Source organism: Corvus hawaiiensis, chromosome 6, assembly GCF_020740725.1.
Source record: "Corvus hawaiiensis isolate bCorHaw1 chromosome 6, bCorHaw1.pri.cur, whole genome shotgun sequence".
NCBI lineage: Eukaryota > Metazoa > Chordata > Aves > Passeriformes > Corvidae > Corvus > Corvus hawaiiensis.
The window spans coordinates 35474208-35502133 of record NC_063218.1 but is presented as its reverse complement, the minus strand read 5'-3'; the positions used below and the strand labels follow the sequence as shown (position 1 = coordinate 35502133).

The window sequence follows — 27926 nt, the reverse complement described above, 5'->3', positions numbered from 1 at the left end:
TTTTTTTTTTTTTCTGCTTTGGAAGTCGGTTGTGTAGGAACGTTTAAGGCCAGAGTGCTAATTTCCCCACCACTGCACATCTTCGGGAGCAGGAGCCCCCTTTTCCCCCTCTCAGCTGCACTCTTTCCCAGCATCATCACAGACTCTGCTCTCCCTTTAAAGAGAGAGGAGGAGCAAAAGGAAGATGAATTTACCGCAGTGCATTTTATAATTGATTCTTGCATCCAGGTCAGAAGGGAGTGTTTGCTGGCAAGACATTGCAGAGGTGCACGCTCCTAATACGAGTGTTAAATAGCTCTAGGACGGAAGAAACTCCAGACCCTGCTGCTGCCAGAAGTGAAACTACTCGCCCTGCCCAGTCTCTTGGTCGCTTCCCCGCCCTCCCACCGTGTGCCGTGCAGCGATGCATCCAGCCAGCAGAGGACGGGGTAGGTCCCCATGGCTGTCAGTCAGTAGGAGCTGCCCGGCTCGGGACGAGCTGATCGCGAAATAAGGACTGGCCCTGCGGAGAGCAGAGCACAGAAAGCTGGGGTGTCCAGCCCCGTACCCTGGCTGGAAGCATCGCCTGTTTGGCATCTTCCTCCCTCCAGCCCCAGTCCAGGTAATCCCGCATCATCTCCCGCGAGGAACTGCCTTCTAACTTCGGCGCTGACGCCAGGTCTGCCTGCACGTCGTGGGCAGGATGGGGATTGCGGAATCCCCTCTCTGCCCCGGGGGCAGCCAGCCCCCTCCTCCTCTTCCTCCCACCGCCGAGCCCCGCGCTGGAATCCCTTTGGCACAGCCTCTTCACCATGTCCTGCCAGGGGCGGAGAACCCTCAACCGAGTGCCTAAGCGGGACCGGCCCCAGCACCACGGACAGATCTCGGCTCCGAGCCGACCGCCGACCGACCCCAGCACCGCGGACAGATCTCGGCTCCGGGAGGAACAACCCCAGCTCCGCGCCCAGATCCCGGCTCCGGGCGGACCGGCCTCAGCACCACGGACAGATCCCGGGGTGCCTCCGGGCTCCGCCGGCGGGAGGGAGTGAGCTCGGCGCCCGCTCCAGCCCCGCTCCGTGCCTTGGTGACCCGGGTTCCTGCGTACTGCTGGCAGCCCGCTGCGGTAGCGGCACTCCGTGCTGCCGAGAAATCCCCCCGCACTTACTGTCACCCACCTTGCTCACGGTGCCAGAAGAGAGCTTGTATTTGGGGCTCAGAGTCTGTCTTCTGTGGATCGGGATTTTAGAGCTTGGACGGTGCCTGGTTACGGTGGTGTATGAGTCTACAGACTCAAAGGTGCACTACAGAGTTAGAAAGAAACCTTGGATCTGTCACGGCGTGGAGGGCTAAAATAAACCCTATCCAACCAGCAAACCCAACCTAGGCCTTCCTGCCTCCCTGCAACGAACTTTAAACACACACAGACCCAACCGTGAGAATTCCCTCCTTCCCTCCTCCCTCGATGCTCCTTCCTTCAGCGACTGTAGGATGAGGCATTTTCTTCTATCTGGCTCAGGGTAAAATCATACCCTGGGGGCATCAACACACATCTGGCAGGGACTGAAAGGTTTTAATCCAGCCTCTACTGCAATCAACAATGGCAAATGAACCAGTGATTCTGAATGTTTATGACATGGTGAGTAGGAAGCACTACTGGCTGAGGGGGAGTGGGGCTGGGTGGGAGTTCATGCTTGGAGGGCAGGCACTGTACAAAGAGGAGCCAAGCACAGATCCTCAGAGGGGCTGATGCCCTCCCCCTCCCTGTCTTCCCTGTTCCAAACTCCTCATCTAAGCCTGTCATCCTATCATGTCAAAGATGATGCTGACCCTGCTCTTTTTTTGTTGTTTTTTTTTTAATGTTTAGCATATTGGGCCAGATTACAGGTATTGCCCCAGATTTTCTGCAGAATCTTTCAGGAGCAGCACTGGGTGAGGAGAGGACTTTTTAATTTCCAGTGCCCCAGTTAAGGAAGAAAATGTGATCACCTCTGCCTTTGTAAGAGATAATTCTCCTTTAAATTTGAGTGAGCAAGCATTACCAGGCTGTGGGGTGGGGGTCAGGATTTCATTTGAGAAGAAATAGCTGTAGAGTTGCAGTAAGGGCATAGTTTCTAGGCTAATAATCTGGATCAATTCCTTGTATGCGTAAGATTGTAGTTAATAATTTTCTCTGAAGGTTAATTGCAACAACAAGAATAAGAAATCGTCTGGTGAAGTTTCAGCACAGAAAGGTGCATGGGCACATGCTGCTCAGCAATATTTCCTGAAAGTTTACAGGGTAGCAAGTAGTTTTCCTTGACCTCCTCTTGCAAGGGGGAATGTGAGTGGGTGTTTTCTGTGCTAGCAGATCAGAAGGTCCAAGTCTTAGCACAAACTCCCAAAGAGAAGAAGGCTTGGAACAACCTATTTGCTTGCTGGTCTGACAGAAGCTTAGGAGAGGCATGTTCAGATGAGGATTGTTTTGATGATTATGTATTTCACCTTTGCTTTTTGATTACCAACTAATGATTTTTAAAAAGTAGTCTTGAGATCTTCCACAAATTACTTTCTGGGGAAAATACAACTTTGTAAGGCCCAGGTGCTGACTGAACTCTAAGTATCCAGCTCCAGACATTTAAGATTACAGCATACGTTTGCTTTTTATCATCAGGCAGTGACAACTTTTACCAGGAAGCCCACAGAATAGTGTGGGTTTCCCTGTTGGGGAAATCCAGAGAATAGACAGTGAAGAGATTAGGAGTGGGTTGCTGTAAAAGTCAAACGTCTTTTTATCACAAGGATCAAGGCACCTTTTGTGAACTAAAACAAGTGGGTTGTTTTCTGAGGGAAGAGTGAGTGGTAAGAATTATTTAGGTAGGACTGTATCTGCATTGGTGAGCAGTCCAAAAAGCACAAGTACAGGGGGCTGAAGCTGCTTCTTCCAGAGCTATCATTGGTAAAGCTGAGCAAGTTAGTGTAAAATCCTTCTCAAGACTTTGGTCTTGAGTGTTTAATGGTCAGTTGCTTAGCAGCCTGAAGTGTGAACTCTCCCAAGATGTTCTTCAACCAACAGGTGGTCTGGTAACCCAAATAGGTAGTAACTAGTGCCTGATAACAAGGGACTCACATTGCAAATGCATGCACAAGAGTTTATCATTAATCCTTTGAGGAAAATAAAGGAGTTGCATTGTCCTTTTAAAATATCCACTGACTTCCTTGCAATTTTTTTAGTTTGTTCTGCAGCAGACTATGGCCTAAGCTTTCCTCTCTCAGCCACTGTTGATTCATACCAAACCAGTGAATATTTCACAACTGAGCTGAAGAGATCCAAATACTGGATGGACATGGTCTTTACCTTTTTATGTTTGATTGATTCATTGATACCAAAGATGAAGCCTTAAGTAATTAAGGCAGAAGGAGCTTGCTGTTCATGGTCACTGTGTTCTGAGGTGGACACCCAGACACAGTGAACTGAACTGAGGTCATCAGTTTACTTCAGACTGAGTAGTTTTTGCTGCTTAGCAAACCACAAAAATCTTCATGTGTAAGTACTAACTCCATGGGTTAACCAGTCTGTACACAGAAACCATTCTATTTTCATATAGCATCTGTTTGACTACCACTGAGTCACCCGTAGCTCAAGTCCTACATTATGACTATTGAGGCTACATGCTTTTCCATTGCTGCTATGATTTTAACACCACGAAGCCTGGAATGTAGCCATGCAAAATCTGCACTTTGTTACACTGTGGTGGGGAATTGCGGGGGAACTGGGAAATGAGCACATTTGCTTGAATGACTGTTGGAAAACTAGCCTCAATGGAAAAAACCCAACAACAACAAAGAAAAGACAGCTGGGAACAACAATTAACTGGATGTAAAGCTCTGCTTTCCTGACAAAAACCGTGACCCCTGTATGGCAACTGGAAGCACTTACACTGCAGGAAAATTTATCCCTAGGGCAGAAGTTCAATTATGGGCTTTGTGCAACTATGAAATACCCACTCTGTGTAGTCTTGTGTATTCAAAGATTATAGCCATTTATCCTTTTACCCATTGGATATGTAGCAGGCTTCTTAAGGACAAAAAACGTGCTGCTATTTAATGAGGTGTTTTGCACAAATTACTGAAGCAAGTAGATCTATTTGTAGGCTTGTTTTCTTCAGCATGAAATAATGGGGCAAAAATCACTGGGTATTCCAAGTGTTCTGAATATTGTCATCAAAAGCAACCTTCCATCACCCCCAGCACACAGGGTGGTTATATCCTGTCCTATCTCTTGCCAAAGAGCTTGTATGAAGCTTGTACACACCTGGACACTTGGAAAACAGACAGGGCAGGTGGGCTTTGCTGTTCAATTAGGACATTTTAAAGAGTAGATATGCAGAATACTGAACTCTGATTTAATGTGTAAGTGTGAACACAGAATAACAACATGGATCAGGGGGTTGATCATGGATGAATCTCTTTCCCAGTCTGAATCCAGCTCTTGCATGGACTTAACCTAAGTCAATTGTTGGCTGGAGACCTGCAAGAAATAACTAGGTCTATAAAGTCTGTGACAGAGTTTGCTCAGATCAGTCAGTTACCACTTCACCTTCAGAGGGATAAATCAAATTCCCTTTCATAACTTGCAGTTCTCTTTCCTCCAGTCTGCCTCAATAAGCTGTTTATCATGGAACAGATCTTACTTAGATCACAGGGTTGACTTTTTTTAGTCAGGATTTTATCCTGTTCCCTCATCACTTTAAGTCTTTATGGCTTACTTTGGAATAGTTTACTCAGTCACTGTACATTAATAAATGTTGCTTACTTAAATCAGGCAGAAGAGTAACTGCATTTATTTCCTGGTTTTAAATCTTTAACAAGCTAAACATATTTCACTAAAATTAGTTTGCTTGGCAGAGATTCAAGTTTGGGGGCTCTCATTATATTTTCAGCTTATTGCATAACACATTCACGCTATCATATTAAAGGCAAAGATATTCATATCACTGTTTTCCCTCTTTTATTTTTATTATTGTTGTCCTGAATTTCCACTGTCTTTGCAGCTGATAACATACAAAACTGTTGTTTTGATCTACTGGCATCTTTGATTACTCCTCCTGCTGGGGAAAATGAGCCCCTGAGATGTGTTGCAGAGGAGAATGAGAGCCCCGGTCAGCAGGGAGCCAGGGAGCAGTGATGTAGGGTCCATTTGAACAAGACAGGGGCCCTCTTACTCAGCCTTGTCCCACAGTTATTCCATTGATTCCACTGACATTACTTGTCATCCCCTCTGGAGTGAATGAGAGGGAAATAATATTCAGGTCACTGTGGATGGACTGAAGGAAGAGAGATGCTTTGTACCTCTGTCTTTAGTATATAAGGAGCCTTTGAGTCTATTACAAAAGCAGGAACAGGATTGCAAGCAAAGCACTTCATTCTATGAAGTGATTGTTTTAAAGCACTGACTAGATCATGGAGCGTGTCATTATCTGGAGGAAAGAATAAATCTAGTTACTTAGAAAAATGTGAACATGTTTGTGCTTACTGTAGGTAAAGGTCTCAGATGCTCTTAGCTCGCTTAGTCAGAAGAGTGAAAAATCCTAGTGCAGGTGGTGGCCCCATCTCTGCGCTACTTGTTAGTTGTTTGTGAGCTGCTGTGTGAGGAGAAGCATCACCTGGCTCTATTTGGTATTCCAGGAAGCCACATGGAGAGCAAGAGGGATTTTTTGTCAAGTAAGTTGATAGCTGTGAAATTTCTTGCAGTGATGAGCTGAACAGTTGCTCTAAGTCAATAGTAGAACACATGGTCTTGAAAGATTAAGTGATGGACAGTCACTAGGTTTTCCTTTTTTTTTTTTTCCTTACTTCATGTGTTGGCCAAACTGAATGTATTTAACAAACAGAGAGCAAAAAGCAAAATATTGCCTTTGGGAGATTTTACTTAAATTCTGGCAACTCCTTGGCAACCCCTAACAGATATATATATAAAAATGAAATTCTTTGATTTTCCTTCAAATGTTTGCCAGTCATTTCTGTCCAAAATTATTAGCCAAATCTGAATCATTTCACTTCTCCAAAACACACTGTTCACTCAAAAGTTTGCCATGTTCCTGGAAGGGTGTGGTAGGTGCACCATATTCTTATTTGTTCTGTGACCAGTCACAAAACTCATAAGAATCCCCTCTTCCATGAATAAGAACTGGCTATGGAAAATCTGGGGTGTTTTAATCTTCTTCATAGGCTTGTTGTGGAGATAAGCTCAAAGATAAATCCTAAAATTCCTGAAGGAAAAGGGGAAGACTTTATGCTTGGAATTTTACTTTATCACTGACTCTTCATTTATCCAGATTCGTATTCATTCTTCTGTCTTCAAACCATGTCAAGCACAGGGTACTGGATAGCAAAACAGAATGGTGAGCTAACAGGGGCCTGGTGTCTGCAAATGGGTTCCCCACAGGGCTATAGCACGTCCCACAGGAGTGCTAAACGCTCTTTGTTTCTGGGAGGAGTCAGTCATAGTGCTGCTCAAAAGTGGTAGTGCGAGGAATCAGGTAGCCCTCAGGTGCTTGTTTTATGCATCTTCCTAGAGCTTTGAGTTGGTCTCCTGTTCTGCTTTTTTGTTTGGTTTGATTGGGTTTGTTTCTTTGTTTGGTAGGACCGAGTTCAGGTTATTAAACTATGCATATGCTGCATATAGGTTCAGGGTTTGTAATCACTCTTGTGTCATACTATGATACTTTCTATTATGGGCCCAAAAAGTCTCTGGGAAGACTCTTGGTTAAGGTCAGAGAGACTAAACAGACCACTGCTGAGAATGAGAGAGGAGGGCAGGAAAAGCTGCTCCCTGGATAACAGCAGAGTCCTGAGCCCAAGATCGGAGAAGTCTGTCCAGACTGCTTCAGTTTTCTTGGGTGCAACAATTCCCAGTGCAAATGCTCTTGACTTTGAAAATAAAAAGTCAATAATTTTTTTTAAAAAGCTGTTATGGCAAATTTTATGGCAGAACATTAGAGGTTTCAAATAAATCAGGCTGAGCAGCCTGGCAGTGTGTGCAGGTGAGGAAAACTAGGCTTTGTTTCTACTTCTCTTTTCCTCCTAGACTGCATCAATTTCATTTGAGTGACAGCACGCTGACCTCAGGCAGGGTAGTCATAGGGTGGGATTACTCCCTTGCCCTGCCTGAATGCAGGAGCAGAGGAACAAGGAAAGCAGTTTGGTGATGCTGAGCACTGTGTTCTGGTCAGTGCCTGCTTCAAGCCTGTGAGAAGACAATGAAATGCAGCTAGGCTTCCCTCCTCTCTTGTATCTTTGGAGAGAGGAAATCAGTTGGAGGAAGAAAAGATTAATACACTGAGCTGCAGCTGAGTCCATTCCTTCAAGAAGAAGGAATCCAAACATGTCATCTGATTTAAATCAATTAAGAAGAGAAAGTGGCATGGCCCGGGTTAATAAGTCCAGCAATGAAGTGTGCCCATTTATGCATAATAAGTGGATTTTTGTTGTCTTAGCAACAGCCTGGAGATGTGTTATCCATCAGGGGAACAGTCTGTTTGGATGTTGTCAGGGTGACAAGCCAGCTACCTGTCCATGTTACTGCAGATCTTCTCCAGCACTGCAGCCCTGTCACTGGCTACTGTATGCTGGTGCATGAGATGTTTCAAGAGCTGTCTCTTGACTGTACACAGGGCATTGCTCTCTCCAGCCCATGGCATTTATCTCATCATCAAGCTCACTGAACCAGTGCTCTGTTGCCCAGTGGACTGACTTGAACTGACTCATTCAGGGCAACACGGGAGTTGCCACTTCTGTTAGTCCTGCATGCCTTAGGAAAACTGCCCCACAACATACTCTGCTTTACAGCAGCAAATGTAAGAAACCCTTATACGTGAGGAGAACCTAGGAAAGCTAACACAGTGTAAAAAAACGTGTGAACTCTGCTTCTGGAGCAAAGCCTCACTGATCCTGTCATTAGCCCACAGTTCCCACATGCATGCTCTTGAGTTGATTCCTGCAGGTGACAATCTGACTTGGTGTCTCTAAAGCACTCGTTTCAAGGCAGCCTGAACTCTTGCAGAGTCAGGAGTCTCCTGTGCAGGATTTCAGGTGTAAGCCCAGGGGCTCCAAGTAAGGTCAGCTCTAACCCAGAGATACGGAAGATCCAGAGTTACTTTTGCTGCTACTGGAAGTTGTTCTCTAATCCCATCTACAGGCAAAATCACAATCCCCTGGCCTGGCTCTGAGCAGCTCTGAGAGAAATTATTGTTTCTTCTTGAAACCATATGGAAGTTGGTTTCCAGTGATTTTTTCTCTGGTGCTTTTTGGGCTTTCCCCTTACAGAAAGGCAGACTCCTTTTAGAACATGACACTTCTGCCAGCAAGATTTAGCTTCTGGCTCATTAGGCTGTCAAGGTTCCTAATTTTACTTGGCTATTCCTTAAAACAAACAAATAACCCCCCAGACCAAACAAACCCTTCTTACTATTGATGAAAGCTGATGTGTTGACACTACTGGAGACTGTCATTCTCCTAACAAATTTATGCTAGCAGTAGCAAAGCAGACCCTCCTGGCTTTTTTACTTCATCCCTAGTGTATAGGTTGAACTGCTCTGGTGTCATGGCTCAGCTGGTCATCCAGCTTCCTACTCAGGCAGCCCACAGGGACTAAGTTATACATGCAGTGGGAGCCTCTGTAGGGGAGAGCTGAGCATTAGTGAGCTACTAAGTTGGAACAGCTGTCAGATCCATTTCTAAGTGTAGTGATCGGCAGGTATATAGTTGTGCATTAGTGCAATGAACTGAATTTAAATGAGTGTCTTAGGGCTGAAAGCTCTGTTAGTGACCTGAGTTGCCCTTATTGTAATTCTCTGTTTGTTTCAGTCTCTCTTGGTCCTGTCATTATGCCAAGATGACGTAGCTGAAGCTGGGAAGGGAGGCAGAGACCAATCAATACAAAAAATCTGTATTTCTGCTAGGGAAGAAAAAAACCAAAATTCACAGGTCTAATGATTCTTTCTCTAACAAGTGGACTTAAACTGTTAGGAAAGAAAAAATATTTGCTACTGTTCTAGGTAACCACTGGCTGGTTTTGAGTGTGAAAGATCCAGAGCAGAGAAAGTAGGTATCTCCTCACTTCAGAGCTTTATCTATCAGCATGTGAATCTGTGAGACTTCTCATCTCAGAGCAAAATATGAGGCTGCATCCTAAGACTGGAAAATTGGTAACTTAATTTTTAAACAAATAATCTTAAGGTATCTAGAAAAGAATGATAAGGGAAGAATAAAATCTGGGAGAAATAAATGATCTCTCATAGATAGGAATGCTGATCTGCAGAAGCAAGTGTCTGATGCTAGAAATGCTGGAAGTATTTCAGCCTGTTTAGTGCCTTCATTGTGCGTGTCAACACATGAGTCGAATGCTGTGTGACTCCTGATAGATCCACATCTCTGGGAAAGGAGGGCCTGGCCCCATGTAAGCTCTGTTGATTACATGGTTTGCTGAACCTTCAGCCACAGATCTGTTACTCTGCTTTCCATATGGTCATACTTAAACCCACAAGGAACAATCAACCCCTTTGCTGTTCTCTTCAGTATCTGCTAGTGAGTGACTTACACTGGATCCTGATGCAAGAAAATAAGCTTCCTAGATGCTGATTGCTGCCTCGGGGTTTAGAGTGTATGAGGAGCCCAGTGTAGCCTTCCAGAGTGAATTATAGGCTTTACCATAGGTTAGCTTTCCCTAGGAACACAGTGTTCTTCTAGACATCTGTTCTTGGCTCATCTGTGTGTCTTGCTCTGTTTGGGATTACTTGGAGCTGATTATTTTATAATTGCCCTATATTTGTCATCTCCCCCAGCTCTGGACTAGCCTGGTGAATGTGAGAACTGGCAGAAAGAGAGGAGCAAGAGGTTAACCATGGGATTGATCCGATAAGTCATTACCTCTGTCATTAATCTCTGCTCTTGGGCAGCATCTGGGGCAAGAGCCTCAGCTATCTGCTCTAGTTGCATAAGAAGAGGTCTAAGTTGTGGGTATTTTCAGGCAAGGCTCAGGTGCTTTCTTAGCAAATCACATATCTAGAAAACGAAAGGCTCTACTAGCTAAGCATCAATATAAAAGGACATTTTAGGGTATTTGTCTGACCTCTGGATTTCTCTCAGGAAGGGTTGAGGTATTTTCCCTCATTGATCCTCTGTTATAGCAATCAACTTTGTAGAGATGTCTTGACTGTTTTAAGGTATTTGAGATGGCATGACATACCCAGAGGTACTGTAAAGAGTGCTGCTTATGTGCTGGGGGAATAGCAGTACTAGTTCTGCATTTGGCTTCTACCATTTAGTGTGCTGATGCATCTGGGGTGACAGAGACCAGGTTAAAATCCCTGGGGCACTCAAGCACAACTGTCTCTTCACACAGGTCTGCCAGAGACGCAGACAGCAGGAAACTCTGGATTTGGTCCATCTCTTGTGTGAAAATATTTCTGTATTGTTTGAAATTCTCACTTAGCAGAAGAGTGAATATTTCCAGTGAATCCTAGCTGTTCCAGCAGGTTGTCCAGGCTGGAGCCAAGCTATAGTGCTACTCACGCTTGTTCTATGGCACACTGAGCATGTATTTAATGTGAAAGGAATCTATTCTCTACTTTATACAATTCTAAAACTGCTTCACCACAAAGGAATGAGAAAGCTGAACTCCAGATACACTATGATAGGGTGACCAGGCTGCTTCTCTCTGAGGTGGGTGGAGAGTCAAATTCCCTCTGGCAGGCTGAGGTGGTTAGAAAGTTGGTTTGTTCCCTCCTGGACAAGTGTCTGGTTATTAGGTACGAGCAGAAAGCACTTCCTCCTCATGGGAAATAAGAGGTTAATCTTGCTCATCCCTCCTCCTACTGGTTTGTTTTCAATCAGGGCATTTTTAGACAGATGTCAGGCTTTGTTGTGCTGAGAGGATCTCTTCTGCCCATTCTTCCTTACCTGTCTACCTAGCCTGCACAGTCAGTTACTTGTGGAGCTTTTTTTCTCTGTCCCAGCACTAAGAATACAAGGACTACTGTACCTTTAAAGTAACCCTGTGATGGAGACGTTGTAGAAAGAGGGGAAGGCAGTGCTGAAAGTTTCCAAATCTGTGGAGGCCAGAGCATGTCCCAGGCTGAAATCCCCAAGCTGAAATCCACCCACCATCTGTCTCCAGTTCTAACATTCATTGTTCTTGATTGCAGTGCCATTTGCTGTACTTTTATTCACTCTAATTTTTTTGGTTGCTTTTTATCCAAGACAGCTGGCTATCTTCTCTTGGCAGCTCTTTGGGATGTGGAATAGACCTATTTTCTGCTACTGAAGCACTGTGCCTTGTGTGCTGGCTACTGTGGGAATGCTGGGGGACAGGGTATTGAGGAATAGGTTGTACTGAATTGAAACAGAACAGATGAATTCCAGTGTAAGCCAAGAAGAAACAGGGGCAAATTAAATGGATCCAGTTCAAGCTTGGGTGTTCTTGGGACCAGAAGAAAGGAAGTACTAGAAATCCTTTTTTCCCCTTATGTTTCTCATAACACAGGCAAGAGCTGTGACTTCTGCTGAGCAAAAGCCTCTGGGAGGATGAAAAAATGCAAACCACATGGATCCACACAAATTTCAGTTGTTTTTATTGTCTGGGTCAAATTCTGACTCCTCCCCCAGGCAGAGTGCTGCTGGCAAGAGATGCTCTGCATCATGGTAGCCAGAGGCCTTGGCAAACAGGCAGGACACTCCTGGGGAACAAGGGAGGACAGACAGGAGTTCATCCCAGCACTGTGTTAATTAGATTGGTTATACATCCCCCTGACTGCTGAGCGTGTACTCTTCTGTCCCTTGCATTCAGGCAGAGCTCATAGGAAGGAACATATCACCAGAGAGCTGAATTGGGAGGTAAAAGGAAGAGGGGATGGGGAGGAAGAGATTCCTTACACATCTCTTTTCCACAGTTTTCAACTGCACAGGATCAACCAAAACTTTTTCAACAGTCTTTGAAACGCCCTCTACTCCTGAGAGAAAGGCAGGGAAGCAGGAAGCATGCTAGCTGGAGTACAAGTGACATCCTACCATCCAAATCCATCTCTGCAGTAAAGTTATGCTAGGAGGCTCACATGTCCATCTGTGGGCTTTTCAAGTGCTGTTTGTTATATGGCATGTTATTGAAATGCTTCAAGGATTCCCTTTGTAACGTGTAATTACTCTGAGATATGCAGTTCAGTGCCTATTGCAGCTGCTGTTCTGACTAATTTTAATGCAGTTAAAGCTGTTCATGGATCAAAGAAATTGATGCAGAGGAAATTTTAAAGCTTAGTGTAAAGAACAATGTAATAGTCTCTAACACATCAGGTACTTAAAAATCCTGTACTTGGTACCTCTGAACTTAGATTTTACTTCTCATACCCACAGGACTTTGAAGCATATTTCTAACTGTCTGTTACCTCTCCTGAGATCTCAGAGGTGTCTCATTAAAGCTGATGTTCAAGCCTATTAAATACATGAATGCAGCTTCTAATGATGCATCTCATTTAGGTGAGCTGACACCAGGAATTGGCAGGGATCATTGCTGCTCTGGTCCCCCAGTGCCTGGGATAGTGAAAGCCACCTGGAGAAGTGCAGGATAATTCCTTCTTCTGTGTTGGGAGATAAAAGCAAAGTGTCTTAAAAAGGCTGCTGACTTCCAGGGGCACACCAACCTTGTCACCTTCTCACCCTACCAGCTCCCCTCCCTCTCTCCTGGAAAGTGCAGCCTCAGCTCCAGGAAATTGCAGATGGGAAACATCTGTCCTTGAGCTCTCAGTCTCTCCAGCCAGTTAATTATTAATCATCTCAATATCCCTCATGTCAAGCATCTGAACGGCCCATGAAGCACAGAGAACTGTTTTATCAGTCGAGTCACAAAGGTTTTAGTGTTCTGCCACTCATTATTGTAAATCTGCTGTTCTGTCAAAGAACTTAAGCACCCAGAAGTGCTAGTTATCTCATCTGAGCCCACACCAGATGACCTGGCACTAGCAGGGGCAATACATGTGCAAACTGGGAAAACACAAGAGAAAGTTAAGCTTCTTTCATGGATCTGGCAACAGAACTGGTGCTGTACCATTGCATGTGATGAGAACTGTAATGCTACTGCAGTTACAGATATATTGCCCATTATGAACACCTACCTACTAGGAAAATACCTCAATATTTAGCTCCCTAAAAGATACCTGCCAGGCTATTAAATCCTGGGTGGCACAGCTAATTTTCTGTGACTGTGGGGTGGCTGTTTTGCCTCTGTGTGGTATGCTGACGCTTGCTATTGCTCTAGAAACAGAGACACACTTGAGGTTGTATGGAGCTCTAGGACTTACCTGTGTTCTAATTCATACCCGCTATTCTAAAAGACTGAGAAGAAACAGACCAAAGAGTAGGCACGAAAGAAGAAGAAAACCACTGAACTTGTCTCAATGCACTTCTTATATTGGAAGTATTCAGACATGAGAACCTAACTTCTAGCTGGGACAATTCTAGTGGAAATGGAATGGCACCAGCATTTTATTTCTGGTTTAGGCAATATTACACTTTCCTGCTACCATTTAAAATCCTACTGTGGGAAGCCTTGGGTGTTGCAGGTAAGTGAACCCATTAAGGCAGGATGATACACATGACTGAAATTGTGCTCTTTAGGATCCCTAGGATATGACTAGGTCCTCAGGTACCTCTGTGTTCCACTCTGCCCTTCCTTCTATCCCAGGATGTCTTCATGCAAAGTGAAAGAAATTATAGTGGATCTGATGGTAGATTATCAATAATTAGCTCAGCAAGGGTCAAACTCACCCTTCATTCTTTACAAGATACTATGTAGAAGACCAACTCTTATTTACATGTAAAATAGATGGAGATGTTTTTTCCTCCTTTCAGTTCAAACATAACATTGTGTTCAATGATACCACAATGTTTTGTGGAAAGTGCAAGTGCTTTGAACATGTGGGGATCAAAAAGTTCTAAACAGATTGTGTCATGCTGCCAACAAAGTGTGTCCTTGGACTCTGGCCGAGAACAACCAAACCTTCATTTTGAGTAAAGCACTGGATGTTGAGAAAGAGAAATACCCAAACTTTAGTCCTAGTTCCCATCTCAATTGCATTTCTAGCAAGTCATTTCAACCTCTTCGTCTTGAGTCATCTCACCTGTAAGATGCCCTATTTGTGGGATACTTGGGTGTTTAAAACCCTGACTGCTTTTTGGCACCTGGAGTGTTGCTGCCTGGGTGGGCATGATTCCCATAGGAATGGGAGGCAGTAGCAGGGTTTCTGGGCAGTGGGCTGAGGGGCAGCAGCCCTGCATCCTGCTGACTGCCTGACCTGTGTCCAGGTGAGCACATGCCCTCTTGCCCCATCCCTCCTGCATGCCCTGACAGCTATCCCTGGCCTTCCCATCAATCAGAGGGTGGTGGTCCCACTTCTTTCTCACCAGAACCTGCCTGGCAAGGGTGGGGATTTTCTGAAGCAGTCACCCACCACACCTGCTCCTGGCCTTTACTGCCCTTTGACCACAGACAGCAGATGAAGTATTTAGAGACAGCTGCTATTTTTGTCATTAGCATCCAGACTTCCTAGGAGAAAATTGATGAAATCTGTGACAGCTGAAATCTGAGTCAGAGGAAGCTTTTTACTTCAGCATGTACAAAAGCAAGGGGAGAGTGAAGTAAGGGGGAGGGAAAGAGAGATTTCAATTTGCTATTCATTTAGTTCTGTCAGGAAAGCCCAAGCAACTCAAGACGATGGTGTGCAAATTGCAAACACGCAAGTTGCAGCGTGGTGGATATCGTTCAAGGGATGGACGATGCAAAAGCAGTGGGTAAGAAAACAAGGCAGCATGAGGGGGCTGTGTGCTGTGCTTTGTGACAGGATACATTAGCTCCCCCTGAACAGTTCTGTGCTCTGGACCCTGCTGATGGTACTTGACAATTTAAAGCAAATGTGTCTCTATGCTGTGTTGCTGTTGCAGGTGCTGGAACAGGATACCCAAGGGATCTGCTTAGCCTTTTCCACTCCAGGGCATGATCCTTTCTCAGTCTTCTCTAGGGTACTTCCCATTATTTCCCTGGAGAAGGAAAAGGCTGTTATTCCCAATCTGCAGCTGAGACACTGGCTTGCAGAGAGGCTGACTTGTCTGATGACAGGACATGAGGAATTGAATGAAGCTGTGTCAGGGGAAGTTCAAACTGGACATTAGGAAAAAGTTTTTCACTGAGAATGTGATTGGTCACTGGAACAGGCTCCTTGGGGAAGTAGTCACAGCACCAGTCTCACATGGTTCAAGGAGTGTCTGGACAACATTTTTAGTCATTATAGTTTAGTTTTAGATAGTCCTGGGAGAAACAAGGAGTTGGACTTAATGACTCTTATGGGCCCCTTCCAATTTGAGATACTCTGTGACTCTATGATCGGTAACTTGTTGTTCTGTCTCTTGGTTTTTGATGTGGAGTTAGGATTGTGAGACTGTTCTTACTCTTCTCCAGCTGTGGATGCTGAAAATGCTCTGATTTCTTTTTAAGGACTGTGATAGATGTTTCAAAGCAAAGTGTTTTATTGAGGCTTCCCAGTTGAACTGTGCTCTCCTTTGATGGAGTTCAGATAGCTTCCAGCACCGAACGGAACTATGGGTCAGAACACTCTTCCAGCACTCAGTCTTTTCAAAATGAAAGTGCAGGCCTCTGTTGTTATCATGATTTCCAATTTGAAAGAAAACTCCTAGGATTACATGTTGTACTGTGATGCCAACAGGATCAGAGGCAGTTCTTCCCAAACTGATGAATTTACAGAGCATCTCTGGTAATACAGTTCAAGAGGCTTTCTGAAAAGATGTCCCTTAGTACACAGAGGTAAATGACCCAGAGCATGAGCAATTAATGTCCCCCCTTTTTTCCCATGACTCTGTATAAGCTTTGGACTGAGATAGGAGGAGGTAAAGGAGAAACAGTCAGTCCCCGTTCTGCCCAATGACTTGACAACAGGATTACATACATGTTAATCCACCAAAATTTATCCTCTGCTTTAGAAATAAGAACAGTTGCTCTAGACAAGCCTGAAGTCTTTATGCTGACCCATTTACACAGGTTATCATTTAATTTGATTTGATTTGAAAATATTCTTCTTTTACTCGGTACTTGACAAAATAAAATGCTACCTAGGATGTTGGGGGGATGAGAACACATTACACACTGGGGTTACAGGAGGTGATGTGGTTAAACACTGCATGCACATATGTGCTCTGGGGACAGCTTGACAGACTGCAGGCTTTTGGAAAGAAATAGTCTAGCCAAGGAGCAGGGGGGGAAAGCATCTGCCAGTAAATAGATGGATAAAGATGTTCTGTGCTGCTTTTAAGGAGCACCAATCATCTTTATAACTTTAACAGGTGGCAGTGGGGCAGGAGGGGAGGAAGCTATTCAGAGAATTGTGTGGGTGGTGAAGAAATTAATCCTAATGAATTGGAAGAGCAAATCCACAGTGGGAAGAAAGCTTTGGATTTCTGCCCTGCTGGATATGGATAAATAGAAGAGAATCCCTTTTGCATGCAAGAGCTAATTGGGCAATTACAGCGTAATCTCAAAACCTTTGCTTAAATTGTATCCTGACTACCAAAGCGTGAGGCAGATTCTCTTCCAGGGGTTTATAAGCTTGCCCAGTCTTTCAGACAGGTGAAAGCTCATCTTTGAAACATATTCCTTCCTTATATTTCCAAGGTTTCCTTTCCATGTTTTCATTCTTATTCACAGAAAAGAACACACAAACATAAGAATGGACAGACTGGTTCAGACCAAGGATCCATCTAATCCAATTTCATTATTCTTCCCTCAATGCCTGCTTGTGGCCACAATTGGGAGATGGAGCAGCACAAGCATTATATGACACTTCCTTCTAACACTTTCACACAAATTTAGCTCTGGGGCTTCTCTGAGCTTGACCTCTGCTTCTTGACTAGTCCTCTCTGGCTCTTTCTTCCATTCAATTTTCCTGAGTAAATGTAACCTTCTGTATTAACAGCCCTTGCTGGGAGTTTGCAGGTGTACTATGTAGTGGTGAAAAGCTAAGTCCTCTTCTGATTTCCTCACTCTTCCTATTCCTTCTACAAAAATAAAAGTGGGAGGTTCCAGCATGGGAATCTCACCAGTTTTATTTTGGTGGAAACAAGAAAACTCTGATGGAAAGACTGAATTTATTTTTTCTGCAACAGTGGGTGTCACGTTTAAGTTCTCCTTTTACAGCTTTGCTATCACTTGGCCCTAAAGACTTCTCTTCTGACATGTTGGAGGAAGGATTGAAGAAATAAATGTTACTGGAGAGGCTATTCTTCTATTTTTTTAGGTTTGTCTAGAAGCTAAAAGTGAAAATGTTTTTGTCTACTTTGGAAGGCACAGGGTCCTGAGACAATTTGAGTGAGGAATGATCAGTAAGAATGCTCTCTGTCCGCAGTGCTCTATGCTGGACACTCTGGGGTTCTCCCACCCCTAATTTGTGCATTCGTGATGTCTAAATCTTTATTGTGACTGCACTTGAACTGAGATTTGAGTGCCACAATGCCAAGCAGTTCCACATGCCAAAGAAACAGAGCATCTGAATGCTTCCAAAATCTTGGCTATTCTTAAGGCTTTAAAACTCAAGACTGATTCCTGTTTACTTTATCAATCTTCCAAAGGCTTACTTGTGACATGAATCACATTATTCTCCATCCCATCTCTCTGCTGAACCTAATTGGCATTCTTTCTCTCATGAGTGTTTTTCTTTAGGACTGGCACCAGCACAGAGATTCAGCACCAGGCTGGTCTTGCTCACATCTGCTGTGTAGTGCCATCTGATCAGAGAGAAGGAGCATGTGCCTTGCTAGGATTGAGTTGGAAGGGAAAGCAAAGAAGGTATTTGCAAACATGGGTGCACAAACCCCATGGTATTAGTGTTCAAGTGAGGTAGAAACCATGGATACATAATTACACAAAATAGAAACGAAGCTCATGTCACCATAGGTGGTTCTTTTTTACAAACAGAGAGGAAAAAAGATGCATTGGTGGCTATTTTTTCTCTATCCAGTGCTGTTTTCATACCTGGTTACCTGGACATTTCTGCTGTAGGGTAGCAAACCAAGCTGTATGTTTACTCTCGTTGTTCACCATGTACAAATGCACTTTGGAGCATAAAGTAAGCTGAGAGTTTAAAAATTTGCATCTTCTGTAGTTCACTTGCTGAAGAAGGCTGTCTTCTGAGCAGGCTAATTATTGCCACAGAAAGCAAAGGCATTCCTAGGGATTCAGCAGCACGCTTGTGGAAGTCACCGTGTTCTGGAAGAAGATGATTAGGAAAAAACTGTTCCTATAAGGAGTTTTGCCAAGGACCAATCTGCAGTGCTGCACCTTTGGTGCAATACTGGGCTTGCTTCTAGGCTTGATTACTAAAATAGCATATGTGAAAGGAGACTGATTGTCAGCCTGTCCACGTCCGGCTTTGTACACAGTCTTGGGCATGTTTGCTTATTGCTAGCTGGCCACCTGATGGAAAGCAGAGGGTTAAAACACTGCTGCTCTCTAAGGCTTTGTTGGACACATTCAGCCTGTATTTATGTTTGCACATGTGATGCACAAGCAAATATGTCCTGTTTGCTTGTGAAGTTTTCTCAATGTTCTCTTGTGGTAGGAGGTAATACTCTCCAGCTTACAATATGCTGGTGTTTGCCTTATCCTGCTGTTAATGATTCATTCGTGATGCCAACTGTGAGCCTCAGCCATGAACTGGGATTCCACCATATTTCACAAAGACACTTTGTAAATAGGAACCAGAGAAAGAGCTCTGGCTCCAAAGAGATTACGAGCTACTTCTCATCTAGATCTGATAGGAAGCATGCAAACACCAGAACTCCATCTGGTGACACTAACCCCTCCCGAGATGAGAACTCATGCAAGCAGTCCTTTGGTCATGATGCCCAGTTTTATATTATTTTGGGGATTTTATCCCTTTGTGGTTTCTTCCAGTAAGAGAGGTTAAACAAGATTATTGTGGTGTTAAAGGGAAGCACAGTAAAATGAATTATATAAATGCTACTGAACTCGTACTTTATAGAGCAAATGGAACTTTCACATAAGAGGAAATATATCAGGCTGGGCTGCTGATCTTATTTGTTTGATGAATCTGTTTACCTCTTGCATGCATCCATCTAACTCGGGAGAAGGCAGATATATGGAGTGGGAACTGAATAGTCTCAGACCTATCCATTCATCACTTGCATGACTTTCATTGCTAGAGTGCCCAGATTACTTCCCTGCTATATAGGAATAGAAATCTTTCTTTTCTCTTGGTTTACTGGATAATTAGCTTAATTTTAGGGCTTTATGACTATTTGTATTCCCTAGCTTGCATGAGTGAACTTAAAGAAAAGCTGCTCAAGGGAACTGAAATCCACATCTGTTGAACAACACCCTTAATCACTTGTGTGAGTCGTGTCTGTATCAAAGCAGAGACCAACTGAATGGGGTTTTGCCCTTGTTCTGCACTGTGGATCACTCTGGAAAGAGTGTGATGATTTTTTTAGGTCTCTGGTTCTCTGAGAAGAATTTCTGGGTCAATATGGAATATGGGTCGTGTATAGTGTCTTATTAAGAGTACGTGCTCTTATTTTAGGTAGTAATCAAAATGGGGGTGTGCTTGGAGTGTGCTTCTTCACTTCTAGAAATGAGTTGCAATCTGCTTTTGAGAAAGCTGACAATGGCCCACCTCCTAAGGCCAAATAAGGCTTTTTCTTCAATAGATATCTGGGCATCTAGAAGCTTCTTAAAAGGGCTCGTCTAGGGAGACTGCTTAATCTGAGAGCAGATGTCTTTGATCTTAGAGGATGTTGTGAGCTAGGTGAAGCATCACAGTGCTTACCTCTTTCTCCTACATCAGCCTGGCCACAGCTCAGATTAGATATCTGCTCTGCATGCAGGAGAATTTTTTGGCAGCTCTCTGAGGGATCTGGCAGACAACACCGTTTGTACGCCATGGTACAAATATACAACCCTTTCTCTTTTCACTGAAGCAAATAGGAGCCAAGATATAGTTGCAGTATCTAATGGATTTTTATAGAAATAAATACTAATGGGGGTGGTGAGGAGGAGAGGGAGGGAGAAATATTCCCAGGGAAGCTTGTTACATAAGGCAAATTCTCCTCTTTGGTCTTATTGAAGTATTTCCTTATCTTCCCTCTTCCCCTTCGATTCCTGATCTTATTGGGTACATTTCAGATGTGGAGATACTGTATGATGCAAGTACATGAAGGAAGCAGTTGTCTGAATCTCTTGGGTCATTTCAGATCTGTTTCTAGATGTACACAACATACAGCAGAGTAGCACAGAAGATTTGCTTTAACACAAGTGTAAAATTATTATTGTGCCCAGAAGAAAGGAAATATTTAGGGCAGCCTGAATGCTAGTCCAACATATGCTGTGCTGTTTATGAGGTGGGGGTAAGGAGAAGAAAGAAAGGATAATGTAGTGTTTTCTAAGGAAGCTGCATTGTTAGGTTTGTGCCTCTCCCTGTGCAGTGGTGTGTGACCCTTGGGAGAAGCAAGCACAGAGGCTGTCCCTTTGAAGGGACAAACACCTGCATTTTAATCTGAAGTGGTTTGCACACAAAACAGTATCTTCATGGTACTAAATGCTGATGATTCGTTGCCAGGCACTGCTCCTAACAGCCATCTCTGTCTTTCAGCAAGGGATGGCTATATAAATGCTTTTGGAGCTGCACATCCAGTGTTGCTCATTAAATAAAGACAGAGGGAATCCTTGGGAAAAAACAAACAAACAAAAAAAAACCTCCTGTAGCCCCCAGCCAAACCAAAGCAGAGCACATTACATCAGAGTTAAGACACTCCCACAGCTTTTTAATTTGTTCCCAGACAGTGGCATGCTGCACGTATTAATCATTCTGTTTGCATCTTCATATGGGGGGAGCAAAAGTATCCTTCAAACACTTTGTCAGCATGCAATAGGTAAATGCCAACAATAAGAAATGTTTACTCATTTCCTAAGTTATTTGTGTTTAGTATCTTTGGTCTTTTTAAACAGTGCTACAGTCACTCAGCATAGAAGCCCTTGGGTCATGGGTTATAAACGATTTTCTGTCTGAACTTCCCTGATTGGTGTTTCTATATCAGTTTGGTGCCTTGTAGATGATAATTATTCCAACAACCCAGTTTGGCATTGAGCTAGATTATTACCCCTTCTTGAGACAGTGCTCTTCTCAATGAAACATTCCTTGCTTTACTGTTTGGTTTTTTTTTTTTCCTTCTTCAGACCAGCAAAAGCAGGTTTTGAGGGAAGATATATTTGAATCTCCATGGCACAGCAGCATTTTATCATTGCTATATTCAGGTTCCCTGCTTTCTGTTTTATCCCTTAAATTCTAATCTGGAGATATCACTGCAATGCGATTCTTCAGTAGTTGTGCTGGAAGAACAGAGAGAGAGTATACAGTTATGGCAAAAATGCACACATATCCATTTACTTACATGAAGTGCAGAGAGATGAGACATTGTATGAAATTGGCACTGTATTTGAAGAGTTCTAGCCAAGACAGGACAAACACTGTAGGGCAAAAGGACAGGTTGCTAGCTGCAGGAATCAGTATTTCCCAGTATTTTTCTAAGCTAAGCTGGTTAGGCACCCTGCCAGCCAGGCAAGGCCCCTGGAATTTCTCCAGGAAAAAATCTCAGCTCACATTGAGAAAGGGTTTCCCCCATCTATGCTGCAGAATAGATTCTCTTCTCAGAAGCTTGGAGGCAAATATCGATTTTTTTTTTTTTTTTTTTTTTTTTTTTCAATAGCAAACTAATGTTAGTGGCACACAGTCAGTTTCTCTCATGGACACTATGAGGTATTTGAATATGTGCCACCAAAGCCAGCATGGAGTATAGATTCCTTAGGTGCAAACAGGTCCTACCCTGCTCTTTTCTGATCTGCTGTTGGGTCACAGGACAGGCTCAACTGGTTTTGGCAAGTGAATGGGAATGAGACAGGGAGTGAGAATTTACATGCCTATACAACATGTAATTTTGACCTTACACAGCCTTTTCACAGGGAGAAAATCTAGAGAATATCACATTCTTTTTTTACTTTTCTGTAAGGATCCAGATTCACCCATGGGTAGGTTTAACTCCTGGCTATGAGGTGCTAATGCTGCCATTAGGAACCCCAGGGTGAGTCCTACTTTGTGGACTTCCAGCAGCAAACAATCAGTGTTTGAAAGGAGAGATGGGATCTTCATCTCTGTTGGGGATTCTCTTTATCTGAGTATGGAACTCACACTATAGTGGAATAGGAAGGCCTTCCATTCAGATTGCTGATAATGATGGTTTACACTTCAGGGTAAAAGGGAATTTGAAGAAGAATTTGGACAATCACAGTTTTGAATGTGAATGTAGTATCATGCTGATGAAATTTCAGTTTTGGCATGGTCCCAAGTAAATCTGTGGTATGCCCATAGCAGAACAGGGAATATATCTCAAGTCCTTGTTTTGACATCCTAGCTATGGAACTATCCTTCATCTGTTTTTCTGTGGATGTTCAAAGATTACCACCTCCTGTTTGAACCCAAGATTTTTTTTCTCTCCCTTTTTTGGGGCAATAATTTTATTTCCTTTAATGTTTGTGTGCCTCTCATTTTTAATTTTTTTTTCCACTGAAGATGTCAGCTCTTGTCTAACAAATGTAACCCTGCCAGGCTACAGATTTCTTTGAAGTTGTTTCCTGTCTACCTTGGGTCTCTACACAATAGGTTGAAAACAATATGTTACTGTGCTCTGCATTAATGGAATGCAACAAGAAGAACTATTTATTCCATTGCCTGTGGTGCTCACGGTCCTTCTGTGATATCATAAAGGAACTTCTTATCCCTTTCTGATGGCTGTAGTTGCAATTACTTTGTTGTTACCTCAGTCTTCTCCAAGTAGTTATCTATGTAGAAACTTGGCAGAAGCCAGAAATTGTTTTAACCAGTTTCTTATACTTCCTTGGTATAAAGAGAGATGTCCCTGTCTTGTGTATCTAGGAGGCTGCTGCCCTTGGTGAAAGCATTAATAAATTGGATTGCAATGCAAATACGGGTATTCCTTCCACTTGGTAGTCATCACTGACAAAAGAAAGTTGTAAGTGGCCTGCATGCAGCTGACCAAAATTTTCAAGGTCGTATGTGTCACAAGAGGGGCTTTGTTAGTCTCTTGCATCCCATCCCTTCAGGCTGGTCACAGCCTGGATATTTTGGAGATGATCCTTCCTTCCTCTACCACTGACTAGATACAGTTAGGAGAAAAGGCAGACTGATCTGAAAAGCCAGAAAAGGCAGGCTTATGATATGAAATGAAGATTGAGTATGTTTGTCTGGATCACCTGACAGGTGTGAGTCACTGTCAGAGGATAATGGAAAACAAAACACCATTCAGGAAAAAGAGTGAGCACTCCATTCCACCAAGCCATGAAGCCTTGTTAACAGGACGAGCAGACAGACTTTTTTGTCATAGGTATTCATTTTCTCCCTCAAAGGCTCTGAAGGCTATGGCTATGAATTGGATCCTGATGAGTAATACTTCATTCCTGAACTACTTATGAATGGAAACAGCACCGTGAAGGGTGTTTCAAACTATACTGTAGCTTGAAAGAGATTAGTATTTTGGATGTTTTCACTAGAAACCCAAGAAGAGACCACAAGAAATCTGCCTCAGGTGGTCAGGCATGGACTGTTGGTGTGCCTGGGTTAACCAAAAAGTAGGTATTTGTGTTTGCCCAGGCAGGAATTTTCCCAAGGGGGGCAAGTCAATAAGGAAGAATCAGTGTCATATTAGCATTTTGCTATCATGGAAGAGAAATTCAGGAACCTGAGCAGGGATCTAGACAAGCCTTAGGTAGAAAAGTCTCAGCTGGTGGTTTATTTGGTGGCAAGAATCTCTCACTCCTCTGCTGTTTACATGTGCATGCATCACTTTGACGGAGAAGCTATGGCTGGTGATTTGGGTGTTCATCTTGGAGATGAAAGACTGAAGTTCAAATCCCTGCTAATAATCTGCCAAAACAGAGAGATGGACTGTGCTTTTCAGCACTTCAGAGATATGCTACAGCTGCTTGTCAATCAGCTGCTCTGTGGAGGACTCAGGGTGCACATTACCTGCACTACTCTGAACAAAGCAGATGCTTTGGCCTAGGTAGGACTGATGTATCAATTGCAGTGTGTTTTCAAAGGATGCACTGAATGTCTGTCTTCTCTCTGTAATGCTGGACATCAGGATGGGGCTAGTCTTTTCTTTGGAGGTCCATAGGTCCACAGAAGACAGCAAAGGATCCTTACAAACAAGGAAAAGGAGATACTAATGTTTCTTGGTTAATGTTTCCTTTCTGAGCAGGTCCACAGCATTATTTCACATCTGAAAAATCATTTAACAGCCCTATTTGTTATTACAGTTCTCAGTTACATCCTTTCTGCAAGATGAAGGACAGAGAGCCCTAAGGCTATATTGCTGACCCTACCAGATGTGTCAAGGCCAACCTAGTTTCAGAGCCAAAGCATCTCCACTGTGCTTCAGATAGCTCCTGATGAACCAAGCTGTTGGGTATTTATTTCCCTTGCTTTTTTTTTTCAACTCGCCTGAATCCTATTTGATGGGAAGCCTACTTACTGACAGTCTGGGCTGAGGGCTCACCATGCAGATAGGTGTGTAGCATCTGAAATACCCTCAGCTGAGAATGTTTACAGCCTCCTTGACATTAGCAGAGGAAAACATTTCAGACCATTCAATACTCTGTCTTGCACAGGCCCACTAAGGCTTTCTCAATATCTGGCTTTCAGTCATACAAATGTTTTCTTGTTCTTTTTTGCTGCAAGGAAACTTCTAAGCATTTAGTCAAAGTCTCTCTTCTTTTTAAGCTGAGTATGTTGCTCCTACTTGAATCTTTTATATCATTCTTAAGAAGTATTCTCCCATAATTCATGTCAGCCCTTCAAATGTTTGCAAATTTGTCATTTGCAGTCTTTGCTTTGCGAAGCTATTAGCTCTTCTGAATTAGTTCTTGTATGTCAGTCTTGCCACTTCCTTGATCATTTTGCCGCTGTTCTTTTTGAATACCTCTCAATTTGTCATTGTGAATGCATCTAAGACAAAGGTATTATCACTTCCTTAAGTTTCTCACACATGTGAGTTTCTCAGGCACATTCCATGAGTGAATACATTTCAGTGTAATCCTGCAAATGGATGTGCTTTTTTTCTGGCTTTATATGCTTGAGATGAAGATTGTCATAAAAGTTGTCCAAACTAAGGGGGATACAGCATGTAAAGTGGTGTGCAACAGCATGGATAATCCTTATTCAGGGCTGCTTATAGGATCACTGTGTGGGACAGGCTCTTGGCACTGGCACATGCTCCAGCAACTCCCCCACAGTGACTTCTGTTTGATGTCCCCAGTCCCACCCTGGCCCACTCAGCTGAATCCTTCAGGCACAGTCAGTAATGAAGTTTAGGGAAACAGGTGGAGGTTGGAAAAATGGCGTATTGCTTCTTGTATGTTGTAAACAGTCTGCTATAAATACCATGTTCTGTACACAGACAGCCAAGATGGGCCATCAGTGTCATGACTGGTGTGACAAACGCTTGGGCTGGTGGGCTGGCTTTGTGTGAACCTACAAACAGAAGAGACAGGAATGGTCATTCTGCAGAGACAGAAAATAGTTGTTTATTTTAGCCAGCAAGTTGCCTTATGGCTCCATTGGTAAGGCAGGTTCCACTCAAGCACTGAAACATGAGTTGGGTGAGAGTTCACTCTCCTCAACAAGAGAACTGTATTTAACAGAGAGCACACAGGGTCAGCTGCCTTCTGAATAGCAGCTTCAGATATGCATGCCTTGAGGCCAAAGATACACAGCAGTGAACTTATAAACACCTCACAGATGTAGCTGCAGGAAGGAAGCTCTGCTCAGGACAATGCCTGCCAGTGTTGTAGCAGGGTAGAAAGTGTAAACGGTAATGGAGAAAGCAGAAAATTGTAGAAGACTTCAAGTAATACCAGTAGACTGAGATAGAACTGTGCCTGCCATTTACAGGATGAGGCTGTAAGTGGAAACGCTGGAGGTATCCCATTGTCACAGCTAAATCTTGTTTGCAATTTTTAATTAAAAATATTCTGTATACACCCAAAAGTTAACTTCTGAAATGCTCACTGCTTCCTTTCCGCAGAATGATTAATATTTTCTTCTGTCCTTGTATTCTTCCAGTAAAATCACATTGCGTCACAACATTGAAGCATAAGTAGATTTCCAATCTCTCTCAGCAGCAGCGTCAGTTTTTAATCCACACACAGCATTTTAGAAGCCTCTGAAATAAGCTCTTTATGCTTCATGATTGTAAAGGTTTTATTGTTGGCTCATGTATCAGGCAATTCAGATGCATATGACAGTAATGTCTGGAAAGCCACAGTAAACTCTGAAGAAATTTCTCCTGAGGAGACAGCCAAGGAATGTATTCAGCCCAACCTGAGCAGAAAAGATCCTTTGCAGAGCAGAACTTGGCTGAAATAGAAGAGCTGCTAAGCCAAGAGTTGGCTGCTGCAGTCCCACAGAGGCTTGGCCTCTCATTCCTCTCAAGGCTGAAACGGAGCATCTTGCCTTGGGTCTCTTCTCTTAGTATCTGTGGGTTTGAATGAGGGAGTATGTTTAGCAGCATCAATTTCAAGTATCAGGCTGTCGTTTCCCAGGAAATTCCTGTTTTATTAGAGTCTGTTAACCCGAAGGGTGGAGAAGTATTCTTAGCAGAAGCTCCTTTCATTCAAAATGCAGCAGAGCAGAAGCAATTGCATCCCAAAGGATGCCTTGTCATTTTCTTCTTTCTGTGACTGCTCCTCAGATGTCTGTTCTTCAGCCAGTTCTCCTGTCCCAGTCTGAGTATGAAGTGGGGTCCTTGAGAGGCGTCCTTGTGTCACCCTGTATCCCTGCCTCATCAGAGATATCTCAAGCTCTCTGGCTGCACTGAAGCTGCAGATTTCTCAGTACTTGAATGCTCTCCTGGAAGAAAACCTGTAGTTCCTGAGCTTTATTCAGTTCTGCCAGTTGGGTTATTTGCAAGCAGGCCAATGCCTACACCCTGGGAACTGTTTTTCTTGAGACTTGAAAGTTATTGCCTATTGCAACTGGAGGCTGTGCCTGTTTGTAAACACAGATCTGCTTACTGCAGTATTTTGTTTCTTTAACACTGTCTGGAATTTTAGTTGAAAGTTAACATACCTGACTAAAGCAGGTGCTTTTGGCTGGTTGGATTTGGAGTGACCTGATGTGCTTTCACACCCATGTCCATGACGTGCAGACTGATAGCTTTTGCCAACAGTGAGGAGGACCTGACACGGGATGATCCTCCAGCTGGGAAGAACCATGTTCTGTGTGTGCTGGAGTGAGGGCCCACCCAGGTAGCTTTTCCCAGGTGTGAAGTACCAAAGACAGGTCTGCGTCATCACTCCTCAATACTCTTTTAAGCTTTATTTAGTTGCTGTTCTGCCCACGTGTATTTAAACCCTTTCCCACTTAATCTGTATTCACAGTATATTAGGAAAATAGCATTTTAGACTTGATGAATATACAAACCTTGGACCCCTGGAGAATGGTGTGAGACATGGGTTACACTGAAATGAGCTTGGGTCTCACCCAATTGCTAAAGAAAAACTTGCTAATAGTAGCCATGCTGTATAATTTGACATCATCCCACATGACAGTGAGTTTTTATCACTAAAGCTCCAGGGCAGATGGGGTGAACAGCAGAAGGACTGGGACATATTGCAGGACTGTGTGTATGCCTGGGGCCGTGGAACATAAGTGAGCACTGCTGCAGTATGACTGAAGCGCCCTGGATCTGCAGGAAGCTCCCTGTCCTGCACGTCTGTAGTTGAAGTAAATCTTCCTTCACCCCTGCAAGCATTGCTTGGGGAATAA

The 27926-nt window shown here is 43.5% G+C and overlaps 1 protein-coding gene across 2 annotated transcripts in view; it reads left to right on the top strand.

The window, feature by feature from the left end:
• The window catches only part of LOC125328024 (deubiquitinase DESI2-like), a 90598-nt gene that overhangs the window by 36699 nt on the left and 25973 nt on the right, over window positions 1-27926 (top strand). Inside the window, exon 1 of one of the 2 annotated variants that reach the window (XM_048308199.1) lies at window positions 42-1615. The exons of the other annotated variant lie outside the window; for it this stretch is intronic. Within the exon in view, the coding sequence (XP_048164156.1) occupies window positions 1577-1615 (39 nt within the window). The 5' untranslated portion in view covers window positions 42-1576. Of the gene's footprint in view, window positions 1-41; window positions 1616-27926 lie in introns of those variants that run through there. 2 annotated transcript variants of the gene reach the window in all.